The sequence below is a fragment of the Tamandua tetradactyla genome, chromosome 15 (genome assembly GCF_023851605.1).
Source record: "Tamandua tetradactyla isolate mTamTet1 chromosome 15, mTamTet1.pri, whole genome shotgun sequence".
Classification (NCBI taxonomy): domain Eukaryota; kingdom Metazoa; phylum Chordata; class Mammalia; order Pilosa; family Myrmecophagidae; genus Tamandua; species Tamandua tetradactyla.
In genome coordinates this window covers 46,822,179-46,848,697 of record NC_135341.1, presented here as the reverse complement: position 1 = coordinate 46,848,697, position 26,519 = coordinate 46,822,179, and the positions used below count along the sequence as shown (strand labels likewise).

Here is a 26,519-nt window from a genome sequence, read left to right as displayed (position 1 = left end):
TTTTGTGGCCCATTTGTTTTGTGTGGCAGTTTTAAGTTACTAGTTTTAAAAATCAGTACTTTTTAAAATATTTTTATTGATAAAACTGATACAAATACTTTTTTAAAAATTTATTTTATTTATTCAATATACCAACATACAAACATATTCTTACCATATGATCTTTTCATTCTACACATATAATCAGTAATTCACAATATCATCATCATGATCATTTCTTAGAACATTTGCATCAATTCAGAAGAGAAATAAAAAGAAAACAGAAAAAAAACATACATACCATACCTCTTACCTCTTCCTTTCATTGATGACTAGCATTTCAATCTACTAAATTTATTTTAACATTTGTTCCCCCTATTACTTATTTATTTTTATTCCATATGTTTTACTCATCCATCCATAAGGTAGATAAAAGAAGCACCAGACACAAGGTTTTCACAATCACACAATCACATTGCAAAAGCTATATCACTATATGCAAACAGTCTTAATACACAAACATTTCATACATGGTGTACAGTCAATGGCTCACAATATCATCACATAGTTGTGTATTCATCACCATGATAATTTTTTTGTATATTTGCGTCACTCCAGAAAAAGAAATTAAAAAGAAAAAAGAAAAAATTCATACACACCATGCCCCTTACCCTTCCCTCTCATTGCCCACTAGTATTTCCATCTACCCAATATATTTTAACCTTTGTCCCCCCTATTATGTATTTATTTATTGGCAAGTGCAGGGTCCAGGAATCAAACCCAGGTTTCCTGCATGGCGGGCAAGAATTCTACCACTGAATTACCCTTGCACTGCCGTTCCCCCCCATTATTTATGTTTTATCCGTATTTTTTACTTATCTGTCCATACTTTAGATAAAAGGAGCATCAAACACAAGGTCTTTACAATTACAGAGTCACATTGTGAAAGCTGTATTGTTACACAATCATCTTCAAGAAACAAGGCTACTGGAATGCAGCTCTACAGTTTCAGGCACTTTCCTATAGCCACTCCAATACAAAAACCAGTACTTTTTACATGGAAACAACCTGACTAAAAATCTGTTAGGATTTTCAGGCCCACTAAAGCAAAGTTTAATGAGAAACCTGTGTCTTCTTTTGAAAGGTCAACCCTGAATAGCTTAGGCAAAAGACTTAGAGTTGCCTGTTATCTATTTTTGGCGTTCCATCTGCTGAAATCTGATAAGAATTTGATAGTTTGGGGTTATCAAATTTTTTAGGGCAGGAATTGAGGTGTTTTTTTTACCTGTGGCTTAGGGTAGGAATCCTTACTTAAGCTGATACAAGTATTGAGTAAAAAGCTCATGGGAATGATTGTCATTTGCAACACCTGGTTAGGACAGAAAAGCAAAGCGTAACTTGTAATGTTCATAAGCTATCTTATAAGAAGGACATGTTTGATAATAAAGGCACCATGTGTTGTATATAGAATTTAAATTTAGTATAGTTATATTAATATTGAGTAAATTTGATCCTAATTGTATCTGGAATCTAGGAAAAATAAAGTTACTAGAAAGTGAAAAAAATTTTAAATATACTTTAAAATACACTCAGAATCTCACTGCTTCATATTTTATATATTTCTGTATCTTTTTATCTACACATTTTTACATGGGTAAGATTATGCTAGACAGAATTTTATATTTTACTTCTTTCATAACATCATACCATTAGCACTTTTCCTGACTCATTAAGGTGATTGCTATTTTATGCTAGTAGGTATAAGAAAGTCTTTTCTGATAAGGTGACTTTGAAAAGACTTGAAGTGAAGGAGTCAGGCATTTGAAAATCTGGTTGAAGAGCATTCTAAGCAAAGGAAACAGCTTATGAGTCTACCCCGAGGTAGAAAGTTGTTTGAGGTCTGACAGGGAGGCCATCTGATTGCAGCTGAATGAACAATTGGAAGAGTAGCAAGAGATGAGAATAGAGAGTTAACAGGAAGTAGACTATGCAAGGGGGAGCCACTGGATGATTCTAAACAAAGAAGGGACAACTTGCTTTTGTTTTAATGGGTTTACTCTCTAGCATCAATGAGAAAAATAAATGAAGGAAGCAGAGAGATCAGTTAGAAGGTGGTCGGAATAATCCAGGCTTGGATGAGGGGGTGGCAATAGAAACTATGAGCTATGGTCAGATACTGCATATATTTGATAGTAGAGCCAATAAGATTTGTTTATGGATATATATGGAGTGGGAGGAAAGAATGCCTGCTATCACCATTGCTATTCAGTATTGGACTGGAAGTGCTAGCTAGAGCAATTTGGTAAGAAAAAGAAATAAAATACAACCAAATTGGGAAAGAATAAGTAAAGCTATCCCTAGTTGCAGATGATATGACCTCATATAAAGAAAATTCAAGAGAATCTGCAAGACTGTTAATAGAACTAATAAACAAATTCAGTAAAGCAGTGGGGTACAAGATCAATATATAAAAATTCCCGTACTGTTTTTTATATACCAGCAATGAACAATTCACAAATGCAATCAAGAACAGTTCCATTTAAAATCACAACTAAAAGAATCAAATATCTATGAATAAATTTAACCAAGAATGAAAGGACTTGTATACTGAAAACTACAAATCACTACTGAAAGAAATTAAAGAAGACCTCATGGATTGGAAGACTTATTATCATTAAGATGTCAATATTATCTAAATTGATTAACAGATTTAATGAAATTTCAATAATTTTCTTTGAAGAAATAGTAAAGCTATCAAATTAATTTGGAAGGGGAAGGTACCTTGAATCACCAAAGCCATCTTGAAAAAGAAAATCAAAGTTGGAGGGCTCACACTTCCCAATTTAAAAACTTATTACAAAACTACAGTAATCAAACCAGCATGGTATTGGTTGTTAAATAAAAATAAAATAGCCACCTGCCAGGAGTGGCCCCCCTTTCCAAGACATTGCAGGAATATTTTTAAAGAGAAAAACTGACCAAGGATGGGCCTTTCCATGAGATGATTGGCTGGTCTGGATCTGGTAAGGAAAGCCTGTTAAACGTGTGCATATATACCATCTATTGTAACCTGCCAAACCCCAACCAGGACCATTCCGGTCAATCCTAAAGAACATTTAGGGCAATGTATAAGATTCCACAAGGGTTCCATGCACTCGAATAACTTTCCAGAAACCTACAACCTCCAGATGGGCCCCTGAACCAGATAAGTCCTGAAACCTAGAAGGCCCAGCCTCTCCAGAACATCAGGTAGTTTCATCTCCCTACCCCATGACAGACTCTTTCAATATGAAAAATTTAGAATTGCCACAGCCCAAACACCCCTAAAGAGAGGGATGGAAAGATCAAAGGTGATGGTGGAGTTATACAGTGAAGATAGGATTTAACAAATGAAAATGAATGCTGAATCATTAAATTGATATCACTTTTAATCTCCAGTATCTTAGAGCAGCTAGAAGTAAAAACCTAAAATTATGGAATTGTAACCCATGTCAAACTCTGAAATATGTTCTACAACTAATTGTGGTACTGTGCTTTGAAATATGTTGCTTTTTTGTATATATGTTATTTTTCAAAAAAAAGAAGGAAAAAAGTCGATTGTGATGATAAAAAATATTTAAGTCTTCTAGCCTCTTATATTCTAGAGTAGCTAGAAGGAAAAATCTGAGAGGATCGTATGGTAGCCCATGACAAACTCTGGGATCTGTCCTTTAACTACTTGTTGAAGAGTGCTTTGAAAACTATTGCTTTTTTCTTCCATTGCTTTGTATATATGTTATACTATACAATAAAAAAGTTTAAAAAAGAAAAGTGTGTGCGTATATCACACTAATCAATGTATACCTGTTCCCCACTTTATAAGATTCCCCCTGCGTAAAATGGAAACACCACATCAGCAGATCAACACTTCCTCACCTGCTTCTACACTGGTCCTACATAAGCTCCCCCATTCCACCCCCTTAGCAAAGTTCAGTTCTCTTTTCTGAATGGGGTGCTCCCTGATTCATAAATTGCTGAATAAATGTGTGAGATCTAAATTTTCATGTTGTTAAAATGTTTTTCACTTATCCTGGCACAAGAACAGCCATACAGACCATATGGAATCAAACTGAGAATTTAGAAAAAACTCACAGATCCTTGGCCAATTGATTTTTTACAAGGAAGTCAAGTCAATGGGGAAAGTATAGTCTCTTCAACAAATAGTGTGTGGAATGGCATATCTGCATGAAAATAATTAAAGTGGACCCCTACCTCACTCTATATACAAACAATAAATTCAAAATGGATCAATGACCTAAATTTAAGAGCTATGGCTATTAAAATCTTAGAAGCAAACAGTGAGAAATCCCTACAGCACTTTTTCTTAGGCAATGGATTCCTAGACTTTACACTGTACATATAAGCAGCCAAAGGGAAAATTAGATAATTTAGACTTCATCAAAATTAAAAACTTTTTTGTATCAAAAGACTTCATCATGAAAAAAAAAAAACCCTAGAGAACAAAGGTTTACTTTCCAGGGTTTATAAAAAAATCTTATGTATCAATAACAAAAAGACAAACAGCTTAATAAAAAAATAGGACTTGAATAGACATTTTTCCAAGGAAGATCTACAAATGGTCAAGACACACATGAAAAGATGGTGAAACATCATTAGCCATTAAGGAAATGCAAGCCAAAACCACAGTGAGATACCACTTCACACCCACTAATATGGAAGCTATTAAAAAAAAACAAAACGAAGTATTGGAGAGGATGTGGAGAAACAGAAACACTCCATTAGTAGAACTGAAAATCGTGAGGCCGCTGTGGAAATTAATTTGGCAGTTCCTCAGAAAGCTAAGTATAGAATTACTATATGACCCAGAATTCCCACTTCTAGAACTATACTTAAAAGAATAGAAAGCAGGGAGTTGAACAGATATTTGCACACCAATGTTCATAATGGCATTATTCACAATTGCCAAAAGGTAGAAGCAATTTAAATGTCCATCAACAGATGTATGGATAAGCAAAATGCATATATGTGTGTGTGTGCATGTGTGCGTAATAGAACATTATGCAGTCATGAAAAGGGACAAAGTTCGCAAAATGCATATATGTGTGTGTGTGTAATAGAACATTATGCAGCCATGAAAAGGGACAAAGTTCTGATACATGCGACAACATGGATGAAACTTGAAGACATCATATTGTGTGAAATAAACTAGACACAAAAGGATAAATATTGTATGATCTTACTGATAAGAAATAATTAGAATAAGCAAGTTCATAGAGTCCGAAAGTAGACTTAAGGTTACCAGGAGCTGGGGAGGGGGTAAGAAATGAGGTTTAAAGCTTAACTGGTACAGAGTTTCTGCTGGGTGTTGTTTCAGTTTGCTAAAGCTTCCAGAATTATATATACCAGAAATGGATTGGCTTTTACAAAGGGGATTTATTAGTTACACATTTATACTACTAAAGCCGAGAAAATGTTCAAATTAAGGCACCACGAAGAGGAAATCTTCTTAGAAGAAAGGCAGCTGGTATCTGGGGAAGGCATGTGGCAACATTTGCAGTCCCTATCTCCAAGTTTCTTATTTCAAACTGCTCTCTCAGCTCCTGTGGGTCCTTCTGACTTCTGGGGCATTTTTTTTCTCTCTTAGCATCTTTGAGCTCTCTCTTATAATCGGCTCCAGTAAAAGATTAAGACCCATCTTGAATTGGCTGTGTCGCATCTCCACGGAAACACCTAATCAAAAGTCCCACCCACAATAGGTCTACACCCACAAGAATGAATTAAAATAGCATGGGGTATATATCAGTTTCAAACCAGCACAGAAGTGATGGAAAAGTTTTGGTAATGGTCAATGGTGATGGTAGTACTACACTGTGAATGTAATTAACAATACTGAATTATATATTTGAATGCGGTTAAAGGGGGAAATTTTAGGTTGTATGTATGTATGTATGTATGTATGTATGTGTGTATGTGTGTGTGTGTGTGTGTGTGTGTGTGTGTACATATAAAACTGAAAACAAAACACCACAATGAGATAATGCCTCACATCCACTAGAATGGCTATTTTTTTTCCCCTTTCTTTGCATGGGCAGGCATCGGAAATTGAACCGAGTCTCCAGCATGGTAGGCAAGAATTCTGCCACCAAGCCTCCATTACACTACCCTAGAATGGTTATTATTTTCAAAAACAGAAAAAAGTAAGTGCTGACAAGGATACATAGACATAGAAACCCTCATATATTTCATACATATGATGGAATATTATGCAGCATTAAGATGAAATGACGTCCTGAAGCACATGACAAGATGGCTGAAACTAGAGACATAATGCTGAGTGAAATAAGCCAGACACAAAAGATTAGATACTATATAATTTTGCTTTTACGATCATAGTAAAGTCAGAGGCTTATAATACAGAATGTGGGGAACCTAGAGATATACAGAAGCTAGAGATGGGTGAATGGTTAGCTAAAGAGGTTAAACTTAAATGTAGGAGAATAGATAGATGTGAAGGCCGTTCACCAGTGGGTCTATATTGCCACAGTGAAGGTGAATATGATTGAAAGGGGTTGTATAGAGCCATGTATCCCACCAATTAACACTAGAAATATAAATAAATTCTTGTATGAACTACTTCAAAGGTATGAATCTTGTACAAAGAGTTTATAATTTCAGGGGATGGGGGAGAACTACCACTGCATGCTATGGACTATGCGTAACAGGAGGACATCAACAGTACCACAGCAATACCAGAGATAAATAACGGGGTGGGGGGGGGGGGACAACAGTTAAAGAAAGGTTTGGATTTTCTATTTGGTAAGTGTTCTGGTTTGAAAGGATTATGTGGCCTAGAAAAGCCATGTTTTTTTTTTTTAATCTTGCTCCATCTTGTGGAAGCAGACATTTCTTTTAATCTCTATTCAGTACTATAGTTTGGAAACTTGGTTAGATTATCTCCACAGAGATACGCACCTAATTGTGGGTGTTAACATTTGATTAGAGCAAAACATGAGTCCACCCATTCCAGGTGGGTCTTGATAACTTTACTGGAATCCTTCAAGAAGGAACCATTTTGGAAAACACTTCAGAGCCACGAGAACCATGAGAGTCCATGCAGCCTTTGGAGATCGAGAAGGAAAATGCCCCCCTGGGAAGCTTCATAAAACAAGAAGCCTGGAGAGAAAGCAAGCAGACATCACCATGTTCACCATGTATCTTTTCAATTGAGAGAGAAATCCTGAACTTTATCAGCCTTGCTTGAGTGAAGGTAACTTCTTGGTGGTACCTTAATTTGGACATTTTTATAGATATGCTTTAGTTGGGACATCTTTATGGCCTTAGAATTGTAAATAGCACCTTAATAAACTCCCCTTTTTAAAAGTCATTCAGTTTCTGGCATATTGAATTCCAGCAACTAGCAAACTAGAACAGCGAGGGTGTGTTTATCAGTTATTTTTCTCTTGAAAGCAATGAAAATTGTCCAAAATTTAGAGTGTTGATGGACTGTTGATTTTGGACATTATACATGATGCCCAATGGATAAAGGAGGCTGAAGGATACACTGACTGAGAAGTAGAATGATGAACGTGGTATATACATATAATCAAATATTGTGATGCTACCGAAAGGAACAAAGTTGTGAGGCATGCAACATTGTGAATGAACCTGTGGGATATTATATGATGCAAAATAAGTCAGAAACAAAAGAGCAAATATTGTATGGTCTCATTTAGAAAATTGGGGCCTAGATTGTAAGCTCTTATAGCAGTCACATTTAGTCTAGAGCAGTAATGGTTATTTCTAGAATTTGAGAGGTTGTGCTATTTATATATAAACTGAACATGTGTGACACCTAAGACTCAGAGTAGGAGTTCTGTAGTTCTGAAGGTCACATTGCCATATGCAACAACTGTTAAAGAAACTGAAAAAGAGATCAGTATTCAATTAAAGATAAAAATGAAGCTGATCTGGTCAGGACCAATGTGAATCAGAATACAGAGGTAAGGAAACATTATCTGTATTTTAGAACTTCACCTACTCTATGAGACCAAAGGAAGAGAGATTTATTTTGTCCAGAAGCTAAGTTTTCTGCAGCACATACTCTAATTCAACTTGTTTGGATAGATCATTTAAACAACCCAAACACAGGGAGCCCAGAATGGGAATGAAGGCTTGTAATTTTGTACAATTAATGTAATGCCCAGATACATCTCAGAGTATTTTGAGCAGATAATTAGAAAGTATTGGCAAAGTCCCTGGAGGGATGGGAGAAAAACATGGAATTATTAAATTTTACCTCTGGGGAAACCCTGATACTGTCTCAAACATTAAGGACTCCCAAGTCTATACTGATCTTGAGGTTTGCTCTTGTGAAGTTTATGTAGTGAAGAATCTTAGTGTGTTAGTCAGGATACTCTAGAAAAATAAACTGATAGGAGAGACCTTTAAATATGAGGTTTACAAAGGTGTCTCAACAACCGTGGGAATGGAAGAGTCCAAAATCTGTAGGGGAGGCTGTGAAGCTGGTAGTTCCAATGAAGGGTCTGGACAAATTCCACAGGAGCAGCTCACTGACTGAAGAAGCAGTGAGTCTCTCTTTTCAAAATCCTTCAACTGATTGGATTATCTCATTGTTGGGAGACAGCACCTCAGTTGATTGCAGATACAGTCAGCAACAGACGCAATCAACTGACTGATGATTTAATACACCACCCTTTCAGTTTATTAACCAGCCATGAAATATTCTTGCAGCAATGGTCAGGCTACTGCTTGCCTGACCAGACAACAGGGCACAATCATTTGGCCAAGTTGACACCAGAACCTAACCATCACACTTAACCTATCTATAGTTATGCCTTAAAGTTACTTCCAGAGGACCTCTTTTGTTGCTCAAGTGTGGCCTCTACTCTCTAAGCCCAACTCTGAAAGTGAAATCATTACCCTCCCCTCTGTGGGACATAACATCCAGGGGTGAAAATCTCCCTGGCAATGTGTGATATGACTTCCAGGGATGAGCTTGGCCCTGCCACTGTGGAATTGACAAGACATTCCTGACCAAAAGGGGAATAAGAAGTTTAACAAATAGGGTGGGCCACGGTGGCTCAGCAGGCACGAATGCTTACCTGCCATGCCAGAGGACCCGGGTTCGATTCCCGGTGCCTGCCCATGTAAAAAAAAAAAAAAAAAAAAAAAAGAAGTATAGCAAATAAAGTATCAGTGGCTGAGAGAGTTCAAGTAGAGTTAAGAGGCTACTCTGGAGGCTTCTCTTATGCAAGCTTCAACTAGACATTACTACTTAACATGGTTTGCCAAACCCCAACCAAAACCATTCCTGTCAACCCTAAAGAACACCGAGGGCTTTTCTGAGATTCTGCAATTTCCATGCGCTATTATACATTGCAGAAACCTACAACCTCCAAATGGGTTTCCAGGCCAGCTAAGTCCTGAAACCCAGAGGGGTCAGCCTCTCCAGAACATCAACTAGTTCTATCCCCCTATCTCATATTATCAATACCTCTTTCCAACATGAAAAAGTTAGACTCGACAGTCCAAATACCCCTAAAGATTGGGAGAAAGATAAAAGGAGAAGGTGGAATTACAATAGAGAAGATAGAATTTGATCAATGAGTATGATTACTGAATCATTATACTGATATTTCTTTTAGTCTCTGGTGTCTTAGAGCAGCTAAAAGTAAAACCTGAAGTTGTGGAACTGTAACCCATACCAAACTCTGAAATCTGTCCTACAACTAATTGTTGTGGTATGCTTTGAATTTATTGCTATTTTGTATATGTTATTTTTCAAATAAAAAAATTGTATATGTACTGTAAGCTTAATATTTTATTTCATTTTTTGTAAGTTTAATATTAATATTAAAGCTCTTAAACTTGAAAATTGTACTTAAGGTAATTACATAAGTGAGTATCTTTGTACATGGAAGTTTTATGTGTTCAAGGATTATGATGCATTCAACCTGCCCTCACAGAAAGTAGATAAATAGGTAGATGATGATGATGATGATGATGATGATGAAGATACATAGGTGAAAGGAAGGAAGGGAGGGAGGAAGGGAGAAAATGAAAAGAGAAGAGAAGAAAGATTCTGCAAACATGGCAAAAATGTTAAAATTAGTAGATCTGTGGGTATTGGGGGGCATACTGGAGTTGTCTATACGAGAGTTATATTATTTTTTGCAAATGTCATGTAGTTTGAAGTTATTTCAAAATCAAAACTTTAAGGAAAAAAATCTAAGTATTTTACTCCATGGAAATCATACTTTAATTTTTAAGAGAAAAGGAAAAGAGTAATCTGAATTTCATAAAAAGGAAAAGACAAGAGAAAAAAAAAGTCTTAAGATATCTAATCTGAACTCACTACTGCCAACATTCACAGGTGTGTACTACTCAATATGTTTATTTTTGCTTTTTCCATAGTAGTAGTACTAGAACTTCCATTTTTTAGCAAGGGACATAGCCATACAGAAAAAGAGAGTATATTTCCCAGAAGTGTTTGTAGATAGGTGTGGAAACAAGGCTGGGTTCTGGCCAAAAGGAAGGAAACAGAAGTTTTCCTGAGATGGCTAACAGAACTCTTCCCGAGAAGACAGTGGACAACACTCTCTGCCTTCTACTATCCTGCTGCCTCTGGGTCACAGCAAGAGCTACTGGCTTTGGATAGTGAGAATAAGGGCCACTTCATGGAGATTAGGGTTGGAGGAGGAAAGGTCTTTGAACCAAGGTACCAGCCCAGGACTGTCCACAGGATATGGAAATGGATGTTTGACTACTTTAGGCCACAGTTATTTAACTCATAGCTAAAATTGGTGCAAACTCACTGCCCTGCACAATCCTTTTATATGCCCTCCTGATGCCTTTTCTGGGTCTGCATTTCATGGAACCAGGCGATCAGAACTGAATGCAATCAACTTTACATTCTTATGTCTCTGTTCAAATTTCCTGGGCTCTCAATATCCTAACTCTTCTCAAACTCCAGTTTGAAACCCATTCTTTCAGAATGGTCAGTAGAGATTTTTCTTTCTAAAAGTATGAGGAGGGCTTTTGTGCACAGAATGGATACTCACTTGAGATTAAAATATCCCTTTTTTTAAAGTTTTATATTTATAAAACCTAAATTTTTCTGAAACTTCTGATTTCAACTTATAAATATTTTATTCTATTTTGTACTTAATAATTTCTATATAAACTAGAAATAACTTTAGCTTGCTGTATGATTAATGTTCAACAATCAAGTCTAAGAAATTAAATTTTCAGAAACATGGCACCACTTGAAAATCTTAAGTTCCCTGAAAATTTTAAATTTACCTCATAAATGTCATATATTTCAATTTTTCAAGCACTTCATGTCTCATATGTCACACTTATAAACCAAACTGATCATTATAATAAACACTAAAGAAAGTCATTAAGGCATCAGATAAAACTTATAATGTAGTAAATCAAGTTCTCCTAAACATCCCAAAGTTGTCTACAAATTTAACCAAATTATCATAAATATTTTAACTTAAAATCCAAAGTCTAAAATCAATTACACATTTTTATTTGAAATTACATAATGAAACTTTTTAGATTTTCTTAAACATTAAAGATACTTTCATGATAAATACTCAGATTGATTACATTTAATGCAAAATTTTACATTTATGGGTTTGATTTATTTAATCATGGCTAGATGCCTTCCTTGCATTGTGGGATCTCAAACTCAGTTTTAAGATTACAGCCTAGATCATAGGTGGGCTGTGATGAAAAGGTCAGAGAAGTAGGACAGCAGAATAATTACCCACAGGCCAGATACCTGAGACCAGGACACAGGTTCTGACTCCACATATTTCAAACATGATTCCACCAAGCCACAAGTTGGAACACAGAAACTTCTGTCTGCTCTTCAACAAAGTGCTCCACACATTTCATATAGGATTTAGTTTCACAGTTAATAAACTATGTAATTCATTTATTGAACAAAGATTTATCGAGAGCATTCAATTGAATGAGGCAATGTTTGAGGCACCTGGTTTACATCAATGAACAAAACAAATTTTCTGCCTCCCTGAAGCTTAAATTTTAACAGAGACAGAGCAGGGGAGGGACAATAAAATAATAAATGTAATAAAGGTATAAATTATTTTGTGTTAGACAATAGTAAGTTATATGAACGAAATGAAGATTCAGCAGGGATGCTTGGAGGGAGAGGATGCAACCAAAGGACAATGGCCTGAATAGGTCTCCCTAAGAAGGTGACATACAAGCAAAGTCTTACAGAGTGTTCTAGGAAGAGGTAACAGACCGCACACAGGTTTTAAGGCAGGAGCTTACCTGCTACACCTGAAGAACATCAAGGAGACCAGTGTGGCTGGAGAAAATGAGCAAGGAGGGGAGTGATAGGAGGTGAGAAAAGAGAGTGACAGGTCAGATTGTGAAAGGCCTTTTTGGCCACTAAGGAGACTTCTGTTTTAAAAGGATCCCTCTTGCTGTGCTAACAATAGACAGTAGAGTGACTAAGGCAGAAGGAGGAAGACCATTTAGGAGGCTGGATTAGTTATCTATTGTTACACTTCCCCAAAACTGAATGGGTTCTAACAACAGCATTTAGTATCTCAGTTTCTGTGAGCCAGGGATCTGGGCACAGTTCACCTGGGTCCTCAGGCTCGGGGTCTCTCACAGGCTGCAATTAAGTTATCAGGAGGGCTGCAGTCATCTCAATGCTCTACTGAGGAAGGATCTGCTTCCAACCTCATCCGGCTGGTTGTTGGTAGGATTCAGTACTCTGCAGCCTATTGGGCCGAGGACCTGAGTCCCTGCCTGGCCAACGGCCTGCATCTCTTTGCCACATAGACCTCCCCATAGCACAGCTCACAATATGACAGCTTGCTTCTTCAGAGAAAATAAGCAGGTGAGAGCAGGAGAGAGAGAGCGAGAGGGCGGGAGAGCGAGAGAGCGAGAGAGCGAGAGAGAGCGAGAGAGAGAGAGAGCGAGAGAGCGAGAGAGAGAGAGAGAGAGAGAGAGAGAGAGAGAGAGAGAGAGAGAGAGAATGAATAAGTCTTTTTAACCTAATTTTGGAAGTGACCACTTGCCATTTTTGCCATATTCTATGCATTAAGTCCAACTCTCTCAAGGAGAGGTAATTCTACAAAGGTAGTGTATTAGTTAGGGTTCTCTAGAGAAACAGAATCAACAGGGAACACTTGCAAATATAAAATTTACAAAAGTGTCTCACGTGACCGCAGGAACGCAGAGTCCAAAATCCACAGGGCAGGCTGCGAAGCCGATGACTCCAATGGATGGCCTGGATGAACTCCACAGGAGAGGCTCACCAGCCAAAGCAGGAATGGAACCTATCTCCTCTGAGTCCTCCTTAAAAGGCTTCCTATGATTAGATTTAGCATCACTAATTGCAGAAGACACTCCCCTTTGGCTGATTACAAATGGAATCAGCTGTGGATGCAGCTGACGTGATCATGACCTAATCCTATGAAATGTCTTCATTGCAACAGACAGGCCAGCACTTGCCCAATTAGATAAACAGGTACCACAACTTGGCTAAGTTGACACCTGTCCCTAACCATGACAGTCCACCCCTTGTCAACTTGGCACCTATATATATATCACCATAAACCATACTTAACTTCCAAATGAAAACAAATAAGCACACATTTTTTTTCTTTTACCTGACAATACTCAACTGTCCTGCATATAACTGGAAACACATTAAATCTCGAATAGGGTGCAAATCTTTGGGCAACATTCATTCTTAAACTTGATATCTTACAACTTAAATAGTAAAACATGAACAAAACAGCATTACAGTCCTCGTTTCTATAACTGATCACGTGGTCGAAGTTCATAATTATCACTATTTTCTTCCACTACCCATTCCATGTTTCCTTTACCCTCAGCAAGCACTTCAGCTGGCCGTGGTTCTTTGCCTGGTAGGGTGACCCAAACCTTCATTCCTGAATTTTCAGAGCCATTAGTAGTCCGGCCTGGTTTGTGTTGTTGCAGTTTTCCATTGATTTTTAATCACAGGGCATGGTAGTACTAATAGACGCCCTAGGGGATCTCCTATATTCCAAGAAAACTCTTCTTTACCTCCATTATGTAGTTGCAGTCCTACTTCCTTCTGATAGTCAGGGTCAATTACCCCAGACAATAATGTAATCCCCTTCTTGGCTTGTTGATCCAGAGGCATAAGTAGCCCAAAGTGACCAGGTGGCAATCTTAACTTCCAGTTCAGTGGTATCACTGTTGTTTCTCCTGGAGAAAGCACACCCCGTTTTGGAACTAAAACCTGTAGACCAGCAGAGCTCAGGGTCGCAGGGACAGGGAGCAAAAATTTTCCTAGTGGATCATTAGGGGTAATAGTGAGTGGTACCACACCCATTTCCACCCCTTGGTTCCTGGACCCATGGATCCTGGCTATGGGAGAAACAGCACCATACAGTGGACGCTGATTCAGAGCATACACAGCTTCCTGGAGAACATTACCCCAGCCTTTCAAGTTTTGCCACCTAGTTGGCACCGTAATTGAGTTTTCAAAAGACCATTCCACCGTTCTATCAATCCAGCTGCTTCTGGATGATGGGGAACATGGTAAGACCAGAGAATTCCATGAGCATGTGCCCATTCCCACACTTCATTTGCTGTGAAGTGTGTTCCTTGATCCGAAGTAATGCTATGTGGAATACCATGACGATGAATAAGGCATTCTGTAAGCCCACGGATGGTAGTTTTGGCAGAAGCATTGCATGCAGGGAAAGCAAACCCATATCCAGAGTATGTGTCTATTCCAGTTAGAACAAATCGCTGCCCCTTCCAAGAAGGGAGTGGTCCAATGTAATCAACCTGCCACCATGTAGCTGGCTGGTCACCTCGGGGAATGGTGCCATATCGGGGGCTGAGTGTGGGTCTCTGCTGCTGGCAGATTGGGCACTTAGCAGTGGCTGTACCCAGGTCAGCCTTGGTGGGTGGAAGTCCATGTTGCTGAGTCCATGCATAACCTCCATCCCTACCACCGTGACCACTTTGCTCATGAGCCCATTGGGCAATAACAGGAGTTGCTGGGGAAAGAGGATGACTGGTATCCATAGAACGGGTCATCTTATCCACTTGATTATTAAAATCTTCCTCTGCTGAAGTCACCCTCTGGTGTGCATTCACATGGGACACAAATATCTTCATGTTTTTAGCCCACTCAGAAAGGTCTATCCACATACTTCTTCCCCAGACCTCTTTGTCACCAATTTTCCAATTATGGGCTTTCCAAGTCCCTGACCATCCAGCCAAACCATCAGCAACAGCCCATGAGTCAGTATACAAACGCACCTCTGGCCAGTTTTCCTTCCAAGCAAAATGAACAACCAGGTACACTGCTTGAAGTTCTGCCCACTGGGAGGATTTCCCCTCACCACTGTCCTTCAAGGATACCCCAGAAAGGGGTCCACTTTCGGTTGGTACCTGCATATCGTGCTGAACCATCTGTAAACCAGGCCCAAGTTTTCTCTTCCTCAGTCAATTCACTGTAAGGAACTCCCCAAGAGGCCATAGCTTTGGTCTGAGAAAGAGAAGGTAATGTGGCAGGAGTGGAAACCATGGGCATTTGTGCCACTTCTTCATGTAACTTACTTGTGCCTTCAGGACCTGCTCTGTCTCTATCTTGTATATAATATTTCCATTTTACAATAGAGTGCTGCTGTGCATGCCCAACTTTATGGCTTGGTGGGTCAGACAACACCCAACTCACGATAGGCAACTCAGGTCTCATGGTAACTTGGTGGCCCATGGTTAAGCATTCAGTCTCTACTAAGGCCCAGTAGCAGGCCAAAAGCGGTTTCCCAAAAGGAGAGTAGTTATCTGCAGCAGATGGTAAGGCTTTGCTCCAAAATCCTAAAGGTCTGCATTGTGATTCTCCTATAGGGGCCTGCCAAAAGCTCCAGAGAGCATCTCTATTTGCCACTGACACTTCCAGCACCATTGGATCTGCTGGATCATACGGCCCAAGTGGCAGAGCAGATTGCACAGCAGCCTGGACCTGTCGCAGAGCCTCCTCTTGTTCAGGTCCCCACACAAAATTAGCAGCTTTTCTGGTCACTCGATAAATGGGCCGGAGTAGCACACCCAAATGAGGAATATACTCTTGCCAAAATCCAAAAAGACCAACTAGGTGTTGTGCCTCTTTTTTGGTTGTGGGAGGGGCCAGATGCAGCAATTTATCCTTCACCTTAGAAGGGATATCTCAACATGCCCCACACCACTGGAAACCTAGAAATTTTACTGAGGTGGAAGGCCCCTGTATTTTTGTTGGATTTATCTCCCATCCTCTGACACGCATGCCTTACCAGTAAATCTAGAGTAGTTGCTACTTCTTGCTCACTAGGTCCAATCAACATGATATCATCAATATAATGGACCAGTGTGATGTCTTGTGGGAGGGAGAAATGATCAAGGTCTCTGCGAACAAGATTATGACATAGGGCTGGAGAGTTGATATACCCCTGAGGTAGGACAGTGAAAGTATATTGCTGACCTTGCCAGCTGAAAGCAAACTCTTTCTGGTGGTCCTTACTAATAGCTATTGAGAAAAAAGCATTTGCCAGATCAATAGCTGCATACCAGGTACCAGGGGATGTATTGATTTGCTCAAGCAATGATACTACATCTGGAACAGCAGCTGCAATTGGAGTTACCACCTGGTTGAGTTTACGATAATCCACTGTCATTCTCCAAGACCCATCTGTTTTCTGCACAGGCCAAATAGGAGAGTTGAATGGGGATGTGGTGGGAATCACCACCCCTGCATCTTTCAAGTCCTTAAGAGTGGCAGTAATCTCTGCAATCCCTCCAGGAATATGGTATTGCTTCTGATTTACTATTTTGCTTGGTAGGGGCAGTTCTAATGGCTTCCACTTGGCCTTTCCCACCATAATAGCCCTCACTGCACAAGTTAGAGAACCAACGGGGGGATTCTGCCAGTTGCTCAGTATGTCTATGCCAATTATACATTCTGGAACTGGGGAAATAACTACAGGATGGGTCCAGGGGCCCACTGGACCCACTGTGAGACGGACCTGAGCTAAAACTCCATTGATCACCTGGCCTCCATAAGCCCCCAATCTGACTGGTCCAGAGTGACGTTTTGGATCCCCTGGAATTAATGTCACTTCTGAACCAGTGTCTAATAATCCCCAAAATATCCGATCATTTCCTTTTCCCCAATGCACAGTTATGTGGCATAATTTTATTTTTGGACTGGTAGCTTAGTCTCTTTCTCTCCCTCCCTCGCCATTTTGGCACGTCCGGTTCTTCTAGACCTCTAAATTACAGGCCTCACCGGCGACTAGTGATGATGCAGCCTTGTCTCTCTAACCCTATTGGCCTTCTCCTTAGTCCTCCACCTACCCAACATCCTCTGCTACGGGTACACTCAGGAACAGCATCTCTATGGTCACAGTCACTCATCCGTCCTCCCTGTGTGATTGGCTACCCTCCCCTGGAGGCCACGCCCTAACTCCGCCTCTCCTCAAACTGTATATAATCCAGGGCTCGTCAAGCCTCCTGGTCTTTAGCTACTGGCGGCCCTGGCATAAGCGTCTACCAACAATAAAGCTACCTCGCTTCATGCCTTAATTGACTCGGCCTCTAGTCCTTTAGACCCGCAGCGAGGTCTCCTGCGTGCGCCCCTTGGACCCAGACCCCAGGCTCGAGCCCCTTTTCTGCGTGCGGCAGTGTCGTCTAGCAAGCAGTGAGAAGCTGAGGAGTAGAGGGTCCCTGATAGTTTAGCGGTTGGGCCAAACCGCACAGTTACCCTGGTAAAAGGCCATCGGTCTCCTTGGGGAAGACTTAGAGAAAGATTAACAGTATAAATTTGTGGCAGTGTAACAGGTTTCTCCCCCATAGGGACCTGGCCTCCCCTTCATTCAAGGGGCTCAGGGTCTGTAAACTGTTTCAAGTCTGGAAATTGATTAAGGGGCTGTGATTCCGTGTTTTTGTAATTCAGGTTAGACTTCTGTTCCCTTGACCTAGAACTCTTTTGTTTATACAGCTCCAACAAGAATTTAGTAGACTGCCCTTCTATTGTATTTCTAGGTACCCCATGATTTATTAGCCAATGCCACAAATCTCTGCGTGTCATATAATTTTGATGCCTCCTCTGAGTTTGCTGTCTATTATAATAGCCGTGTCTCCCCTGTCTTTGGTGATTAAGTGCTGCCACCTGGCCTCTGCCAACTCGGGATCCTGTCATCCCCATTGAGTTTAAGGATTCCAGGTCAGTGACAGCAGTTCCTACAGTAATGTCTGACCTACAGAGAAGTGCAACCACAGAGCTCTTGAGGGATGATGGTGCTAGTCTCACAAATTTATTTCTCACTGTTCTGGTAAAAGGTGCATCTTCTGGACATTCCTGGGTGTAAGAGCAGGCTTTGCATGATAAATCCACTCTAACATTCCAATCTCTCTAAGCCTCTGGATCCCCTCATCTACATTATACCAGGGCAGTTCTGGCATTTCAACCTCAGGTAATGTTGGCCACCTTTTGATCCATGTTTCAACCAACCACCCAAACAAGCTGTTAACACCTTTTCTAACTGCTAGAGCTATACCACTGAATGCAGAATCTCTGCTTAGTGGGCCCATATCAATAAATTCAGCCTGATCCAGCCTTATATTCCTCCCACCATTATCCCACACTCTTAAAATCCATTGCCACACATATTCCCCTGATTTCTGTCTATATAAATTGGAAAACTCACACAGCTCTTTTGGAGTATAATGTACCTCCTCATGTGTGATACTTTGTACTTCACCTTTAGGGGCCTGTTGAGACTATAGTCTAGTTATAGGTCTGAAAGAAATGAGGGGTGGTGGGGGTAGGTCATGAAAAGAATTAGAAATATCTTCCAAGCCATTTGCTTCAGGGTATTCATTTGCAGCTTCATCTGCTGAAACAAGATTAATTACCCTAGGGCTAATCCCTTCAGGAGGAGGTTTGGTGGCCAACTCCTCAAGGCAGGCTGGAGATAGGGAGGCTATGTCCTCAGGGCAGACTATTATAGGATTATCTAGAAAAGATTCAGCACGACCTAGGGTTTCAACTTTGCCCCTGACATCATTATCAATCCATATGTCGCCATCCCATTTTTCAGGGTCCCACTCTTTCCAATCAATGCCCTCACTTTAACGGCACACACCATGCAAGACTCAAATTTCAGTTTACATTGTAAAGTTGCTACTCTAACAATAAGATTCTGAGTCTGATTGTCAGAGATCTCAAGTCTACGGCTACAGGAAATAAGATTTTCCTTCAGGACACTCAGTAACTTCTACATCTTTCAGATGGCGCTTAAGCTTCTTGTTTGAAGCCTTAATTCCATCCTTTTCACTCCTTAATGTATCCTGTGTATCTAACAACAACCAGCCAACATCTCTATTCCTCCTATTTCCACAAAACTCCGTAAAGATGTCGAAAACAGCGTCCCCCAGAGCCTGGCTTCGTACAAGCAAAAGTTCAGAAGAATCAAATGGTGATATTTTGACTACTTCTTTTGCCCACTCACTCCATGGATTGGCAGTGTCATTCTGATTATGGGAATCAGAGTCCTAAGTGACCTTGAGTCCAGTCAGAGTAGAAAACCATTCATAAAAACCCATTTTTAACATTCTATTTCTTAAGAACTACTCCTGGTACCAAGTTGTATTAGTTAAGGTTCTCTAGACAAACAGAATCAACAAGAAATATTCCTAAATATAAAATGTATAAAAATGCCTCACCTAACTGTGGGAATGTAAAGTCCAAAATCTGTAGGGCAGGCTGTGAAGCTGACGACTCCAATGGAGGGTCTGGATGAACTCCACAGGACAGGCTCACTGGTCGAAACAGGAATAGAGCCTGTCTCTTCTGAATCCTCCTTAAAAGGCTGCCAGTGATTAGATTAAGCATCACTCATTGCAGAAGACACTTCCCTTGGCTGATTACAAATGGAATTAGCTGTGGATGCAGCCAACGTGATCATGATTTAATTCTACGAAATATCCTCATAGCAACAGACAGGCCAGCACTTGCCCACCAGACAAGTACCACCACTTGGCCAAATTGACACATGAACCTGACCATGACACAAGGTAAGCTGGCGTAGATATTAGAGGCAAGGTTTGAAATATATTTGGGAATTATCAGCAAAAAGATCAGTATCTTAAGTGATAAAAACAGTACCATACTGAAACGAAGATACTGCATAATTTATGATTTGATGCATCAAAAACACAGCATTTACAAACAAAATGCGTAATGTGAATCTAAGCACGAGGAAAACTCCAACAAATCCAAAATGAGAGCCATTCTACAAAACAACTACCCTGTTCTCTTTTAAAATGTCAGTATTATGAAAGACAACAAAGGCTTAGAAACTGTTAGAAGTTTTAAAGGACTAGAGACATGATATTAGGTGTCTAATATGCATTGGATCATGGAACAGGAAAAAATCTATTTCATCTGCTCTAAAATGACATTAGTGAGATATTGATGACATCTGACAAGCTGTGCAGATTAAATAGTACTGTACCAATATTAATTTCCTGGTTTTGATTAATGTACCATGATTACATAACAGGATGTCCTTATTTAAAGGAAATATACATTAAAGTGCTGGTATCATGTCAGCAGTTTACTCACAAATGATCCAGAAAAGAAATGAAAGAACAATAAGGCAAACTTAGTAAAATGTTAACACTTGGGGAAATCTAGGAGATGAGTTTCAGAATTATTTGTACTAGTTTTGCAACTTTTCTAAAAGTTTGAATTAGCTTAAAATTAGATAATAAACCAAATTACTGTGGTCACTTAGGGAGAGAATACAAGGAGGGGGAAAATACCTAGTACTACAGGTTATCACGATGCCCTGATACCTCCCAGAGTGACCTGGGCAGAAGATAAAAAAGCATTTGCAAATTCCCCTTGAGGGACTGGGATAAAAAAGTGGAAATATTGAACTTCCCCACCTGGGGAAAACCTGATATTCTCACAAGCATTAGGAGCTACCAATTTAATAGGCCAAGACCTCCATCTTGGGGTTTGCCCTTAAGTAATTTATTCCTGCAAAGGAGAAGCTAAACCTACTTAGAATTATGCCCAAGAGTCACCCCAGAAAACCTCTTTTGTTGCTCAGATGTGGCCTCTCTCTGTCTCTCTCTAAGCCAACTCAGCAGATAAACTCACTGCTCATTCCCCAATGTGGGACATGACTCCAGAGGTCTAAAGCTCCCTGGCAACATGGGACCTGACTCCTGGGGACGAGTCTGGCCCTGGCATCATGGAAATGACAGACTTCTTGACCAAAAGGGGGAAGAGAAATGAAACAAAATTTCAGTGGCTGAGAGATTTCAAATAGAGTGGTGAGGTCATTCTGGAGGTTATTCTTATGCATTATATAAATATCCCATTTCAGTTTTCCCTGTATTGGAGTAACTACAGTGAAAAGCCTGAAACTACTGATCTGTAGTCAAGCCTTGATGCTTGAAAACGACTGCATAACTATGTAACTTTTACAGTGTGACTATGGTGGTGAAAACCTTGTGATTGCAACTTCCTTTATCCAGTGTATGCACAGATGAGTAAGAAAATAAAGACAAAAAATAAATAGAGGGGTATAGGAGGTATGGGGTGTTTGGGGTGTTCTTTATTTTTATCCTTATTTTCATTGTTTTTGGAATAATGGAAATGTTCAAAAATCAATGGTGATGATGAAAGCACAACTATATGACAATACTGTGAACCATCGATTGTATACTTTGGATGATTATATGGTATGTAAATATATCTCAATAAAATTGCATTTAAAAATTAAAAATAAAAATAAATACAATTAAAAACAAAAACCTAGTACCAGCCATGAGGAACAACATTTAGACAAAAATTTCGACACACACACACACACACACAAAAAGAGGAAAGTTAAAAGAAGTCGAATGGCTTACGGACAAAATATAATCTAGATCCTGTGCTCTTTATCTTCATCCTAAAGCCAAAAGAAACGACCCTCCTGTGAATCACCAAACCGGATCACCGATGTCAATCTCACTTCACCGCCCCGACAAACAGCTGCCATTTCCCAGTAAGAGCCATCATGATTTCCCAGTGGGCATGCGTGTGTACGCACACCTGCCCCAACCAATCGGTGCTCACGTCGGCGTCGCTAGCCGAGGGGCGGGGCTAGCCTCCTACACATGCGCACCGTTGGGCGGGCCTTCTTCCTTCTCGCCGGACGCCGCCGACATGGTGAGTAGTGAGGCTGGGGGCTCCGGGTCAGGCGTTTGTGACACTCGATCTCCCTTTTCGTCAAGAAGCTGAGGTGCGGGACGGGCCCCAGAGGGTCCTGGGCAGCGCCTGATGAGGGTTTCCAGACGGGCGATGCGCGGGTTCAGGCTCTTTCTGGACGCCGGGACCCGCCGACGGCGAACGCGTGAAAGATCTGGCAGGCCCGGCGCGCCTTGACCTGTGCGTGCGCGTCGCCGCCGCGTGGCTTGGTCCCGGCCGAGCGGAGCCGGGGTGTGGAGTCTCTTTCAGCCTTGAAGCCAGTACGAGCAGGGTTTTCTCTGTCGCCACGGAGGGTTTTGTTCAGCTAAGTCTGCGCCTGGCGCTTGGACGGGTTCCCTCTTAGGATCTTTTTCGCTGGGCTTGGCCGTTTTGATTTGAAGCAGTAGAACCTGATAAACCAGAGAATATTTTGAATAAGTTTCACTGTTTTTCCTCATTTTAGGTGTTCAGGCGCTTCGTAGAGGTTGGCCGGGTGGCCTACGTCTCCTTTGGACCTCATGCCGGGAAGCTGGTCGCGATTGTAGATGTGATTGATCAGAACAGGGTAAGAAAAAAAAACTGATGACTTCTTAGTCACCTGGTGGTGAACTGGTTTATTTTACCATGGAGGAAACCGACGGTGTAGAGTTGTCTTTTTAACACAGCCAGAACTATTGGGTTTGAGAAGACCTCCGCCACTTAAACTGGGCGAAGCTAAAACGTTTGTGAGATTTAAATGAGTTGTGTGTAAAGCGAGTTTGGAACAGCGCATAGGACGCATTTGTGCTTATTATGGTTCATGTTTGAGAGCTACAAAAAGGTATAAACCATTCCCGGTGCCTGCCCATGTTAAAAAAAATGGTATAAACCAAAGACTGAATGGACATAAGTTTTTAGTTGGAAATGTAAGGATTAAAGGCTTAAAGTTGATTAGTAGTTTATTTACTATATTGATGATGGTATCTTTTTAGAGGCATGTATAGTCCAAATTGAATTTGAAGATGGCTGTAAAATAGAATAATCTTCCTTTTTCCTGATCAGTTAAATATTAGTAAGGATTTAATGACCTGAAAAGACAAGTGATTATAGAGAAGAGCTGTCCTTTTGATTACTGTTATGTTATGTAGTGAAATCCTTGATCTTATGCATTCTAGGCTTTAGTTGATGGACCTTGCACTCAAGTAAGGAGACAGGCCATGCCTTTCAAATGCATGCAGCTAACTGACTTCATCCTCAAGTTCCCACACAGGTAAATCAACCATTCTCTCGTCTTTGTTTTTACTAGCAAAAGTTTGCTTAAATTCAGAAGTTTTTTTTGTGAGAATGCAGTAAATGCTGAAGATTGGGAGAGATTCAGAAGATGAGTTTACATTGTACAAGTAGACCAGGCAGCATTTACTTTTAATATGTCCTGTGATCACTTTTCCACTGGATAATTCTGTCTTTACCTTTGTTTAGACCTAGACTCACCATTCTCTTGTTCTTCTTCCGCATTTAAGATTTCAAAAAGTGTGGCCTCCCTAAGGAATCCTGTTTTCTCCCTGATATATTAATCACTTTAGCTTTAAAAGGAAAAGTAAAATACTGTCTCTTCCAATGTTAGCTGTCGTTATTAAACTGTGACATTCACTATATGAATAATCTTCCCAGCTTATATACATAAAATTGAGGCAACAAGGCAAGTCTTTTGACAAGTTGTAGGTTATTAGGACACTGGCGTGTTGCTGTACAGTTAATAGTTGGTTTCAGGGAACATGTACCGTGACCCATCACAGATAAAGTAGATCTAAATTGTTGAATTTTGGACATCTATATAGTGTTCCTGAAGATTTTTTTCCCTCCAGCTAAAACAGTTGGACAGAACTGCTACAAACTCGGCAGTTCATATAGTGCCTGGCATAAGTACAATAGACATTCAAATACTGGTTTTTAACAGCTGCCCATCAGTTTGGAGCGAACAGATATGTCCATGCTGTTAACTTATATTTATTTGGATGATAGTGGGAATTGCAAGGGTAGGTGTATACATTTGAAATGTTTATACCACGATGCTTCCCCCAAAGGGAAGTTGTTGAGTTTTGCAAATTTTATTTTCCATAACTATGGATGAATTGGACATTTATTCCTATTTATTGGTCATTTGCATTTCTTCCATGAAGATGCAGTTAATTTCCAGGCATAGATTATTGATGCATGAGTATAGGACTAGACATTTGAGTACCTACTGTACAATGTTTGAGGCACAATTAGGGATAAATCTTGGAATGCTTGTCAAATTTTTTTTAAAAGCATACTATAGTTTGATAGTTGAAATATTGAGATCTGAAAAGAATTTCAAAATGGTCATTCTTCATAAAAAGGAAATGCCTTCTACACATCTGCTGCCCTTAGTAGTATATACATGGTCAAATGTGACTTTTTTTAATCCATAAAATACATGTAGTTTGCAATTTTCATTAAAATTTAGTGTTTGACATTATAAAACATTCTGGTTTGGTGGTCACCATTCAAATGAAAGTCAGAGTATGCCAGGTGTGAGTGTTTCGGAGAACATTAAAGCTGAAACTGATGTGAAAGGTGCCTCTAGAATCATGTTTACAGTTTTAAAATGGGAGAGTGTGTGTAAGTTATGTTTTTCAGAGTATGTAATGCTGTCCTTTATTCTCTGTGACTTCAAAGCTGATTCCTTCATCTCTGGTCTTGGTTCTTTCTAGTGCCCGTCAAAAGTATGTCCGACAAGCCTGGCAGAAGGCAGATATCAATACAAAATGGGCAGCCACAAGATGGGCCAAAAAGATTGAAGCCAGAGAAAGGGTAATGACCTGGAGTCATTTGAATAATTCTGACCTTTTCTGTTTTGGAGGATAAGAAGATAATTATTTTTTATTTTTTAACAGAAAGCCAAGATGACAGATTTTGATCGTTTTAAAGTCATGAAGGCAAAGAAAATGGTACAGTTTTTAAAGTTTTTGATGAAAATAATAAATTTTAAATTAGGATCTGCATGTTGTCGAACTTTGCTCCAGGGTAGTAGAAATCTGGTAATCAGTTCCCATTTCAAGCTGCTAACTTACTCTTAAGTGCTTTGTGTGGAAAGGGTGGAAAGGGAGAATTTATACTCATTATGTTGGACAGTGTCCTTAAGGAATTATATTGCCTTTGTTTAGATTTAGTTTTAAAGGACTAGACTACTTAATGCCCTTTCTAAAACAAGCTTTACCAAGTAAAAGCAAACTCCAGTCTGTTTCTTTAATTCATTGTATTTTAATTCTGTTACAAATACTGCTCAAAATACCTAGAATATTTTATTGTATGAGTAAATAAAGTGACTTCTTACTAAAGATAGGGAATTTTAAAATTTGTATGGGATTGTTGCATTTCAAGCCTAAATTTGTCTTTTAATTTTGCTTGCCTGAGCTTGATAGTCCAAGGTGGACTTCATAGAAATCTTAGACAGAGGGTTGTCTTCTGTAATGTGCCTATAGGATGAACAAAATTACAGTACTTTGTATGCATACATAATATCTTCTTTCCTGTTTTGAAATTTTTCAGAGAAACAGAATAATTAAGCATGAAGTTAAGAAGCTTCAGAAGGCAGCTCTCACGAAAGCCTCTCCTAAAAAAGCAGCTGCTGCTAAGGGAACTGCGGCACCTGCAGCAGCTGCTGCTAAAGTACCAGCAAAGAAGCTGACCACTGTGGGCAAGAAGGCTTCAGCCCAGAAAGTTCCTGCCCAAAAAGCCACAGGCCAGAAGGCAGGGGCTCCAAAAGCTCAGAAGGGTCCGAAAGCTCCAGCTCAGAAAGCACCTGCTCCAAAAGCATCTGGCAAGAAAGCATAAGAGGCTGTTATAAAAGTAATAAAGATTCTTTTTGACATTCTGGCACTGCTTGCATCTGTGGATTAAAACCTGTTGCTGGGGCCAGGATTAGGAGGCAGATTGAGAGAATTGTTACTCCATCCTTTAAAAAAAGCACTATTCCTTATTCCCACCTTTGCCCAGACTCAGTTGGATGGTAAAAAGCTTTCATAGTCCAAAAGGCATAACTTGTTAATGTTTTTGTGGAAGGTGTTAATAGTTAAGTGCTGTGATTTTTCATATATTTTTCACAAATATTTAAATTTCAAGGTTCTTGATGTTTGAGTCTAGTAAATTTCCCTATAAAATACACTAGAAAAGAAGACAAGTATACAAATGAAGTATATAGTTGGTTGGTTACTTGCAGGTAAGGAAGGATTGTAAA

The 26,519-nt window shown here is 39.7% G+C and overlaps 1 protein-coding gene and 1 long non-coding RNA gene across 3 annotated transcripts in view; one reads left to right on the top strand and one right to left on the bottom strand.

The window, feature by feature from the left end:
- The window catches only part of LOC143657392 (uncharacterized), a 115,361-nt gene that overhangs the window by 40,098 nt on the left and 48,744 nt on the right, over positions 1-26,519 (bottom strand). The window lies entirely within an intron of this gene.
- RPL14 (ribosomal protein L14) lies at positions 22,183-26,158 on the top strand. The gene is made up of 6 exons (XM_077129734.1): positions 22,183-22,261; positions 22,743-22,844; positions 23,434-23,528; positions 24,994-25,093; positions 25,177-25,230; positions 25,832-26,158. Exons 1-6 carry the CDS (start codon positions 22,259-22,261, stop codon positions 26,114-26,116), a joined length of 639 nt encoding a protein of 212 aa, XP_076985849.1. The 5' UTR covers positions 22,183-22,258; the 3' UTR covers positions 26,117-26,158.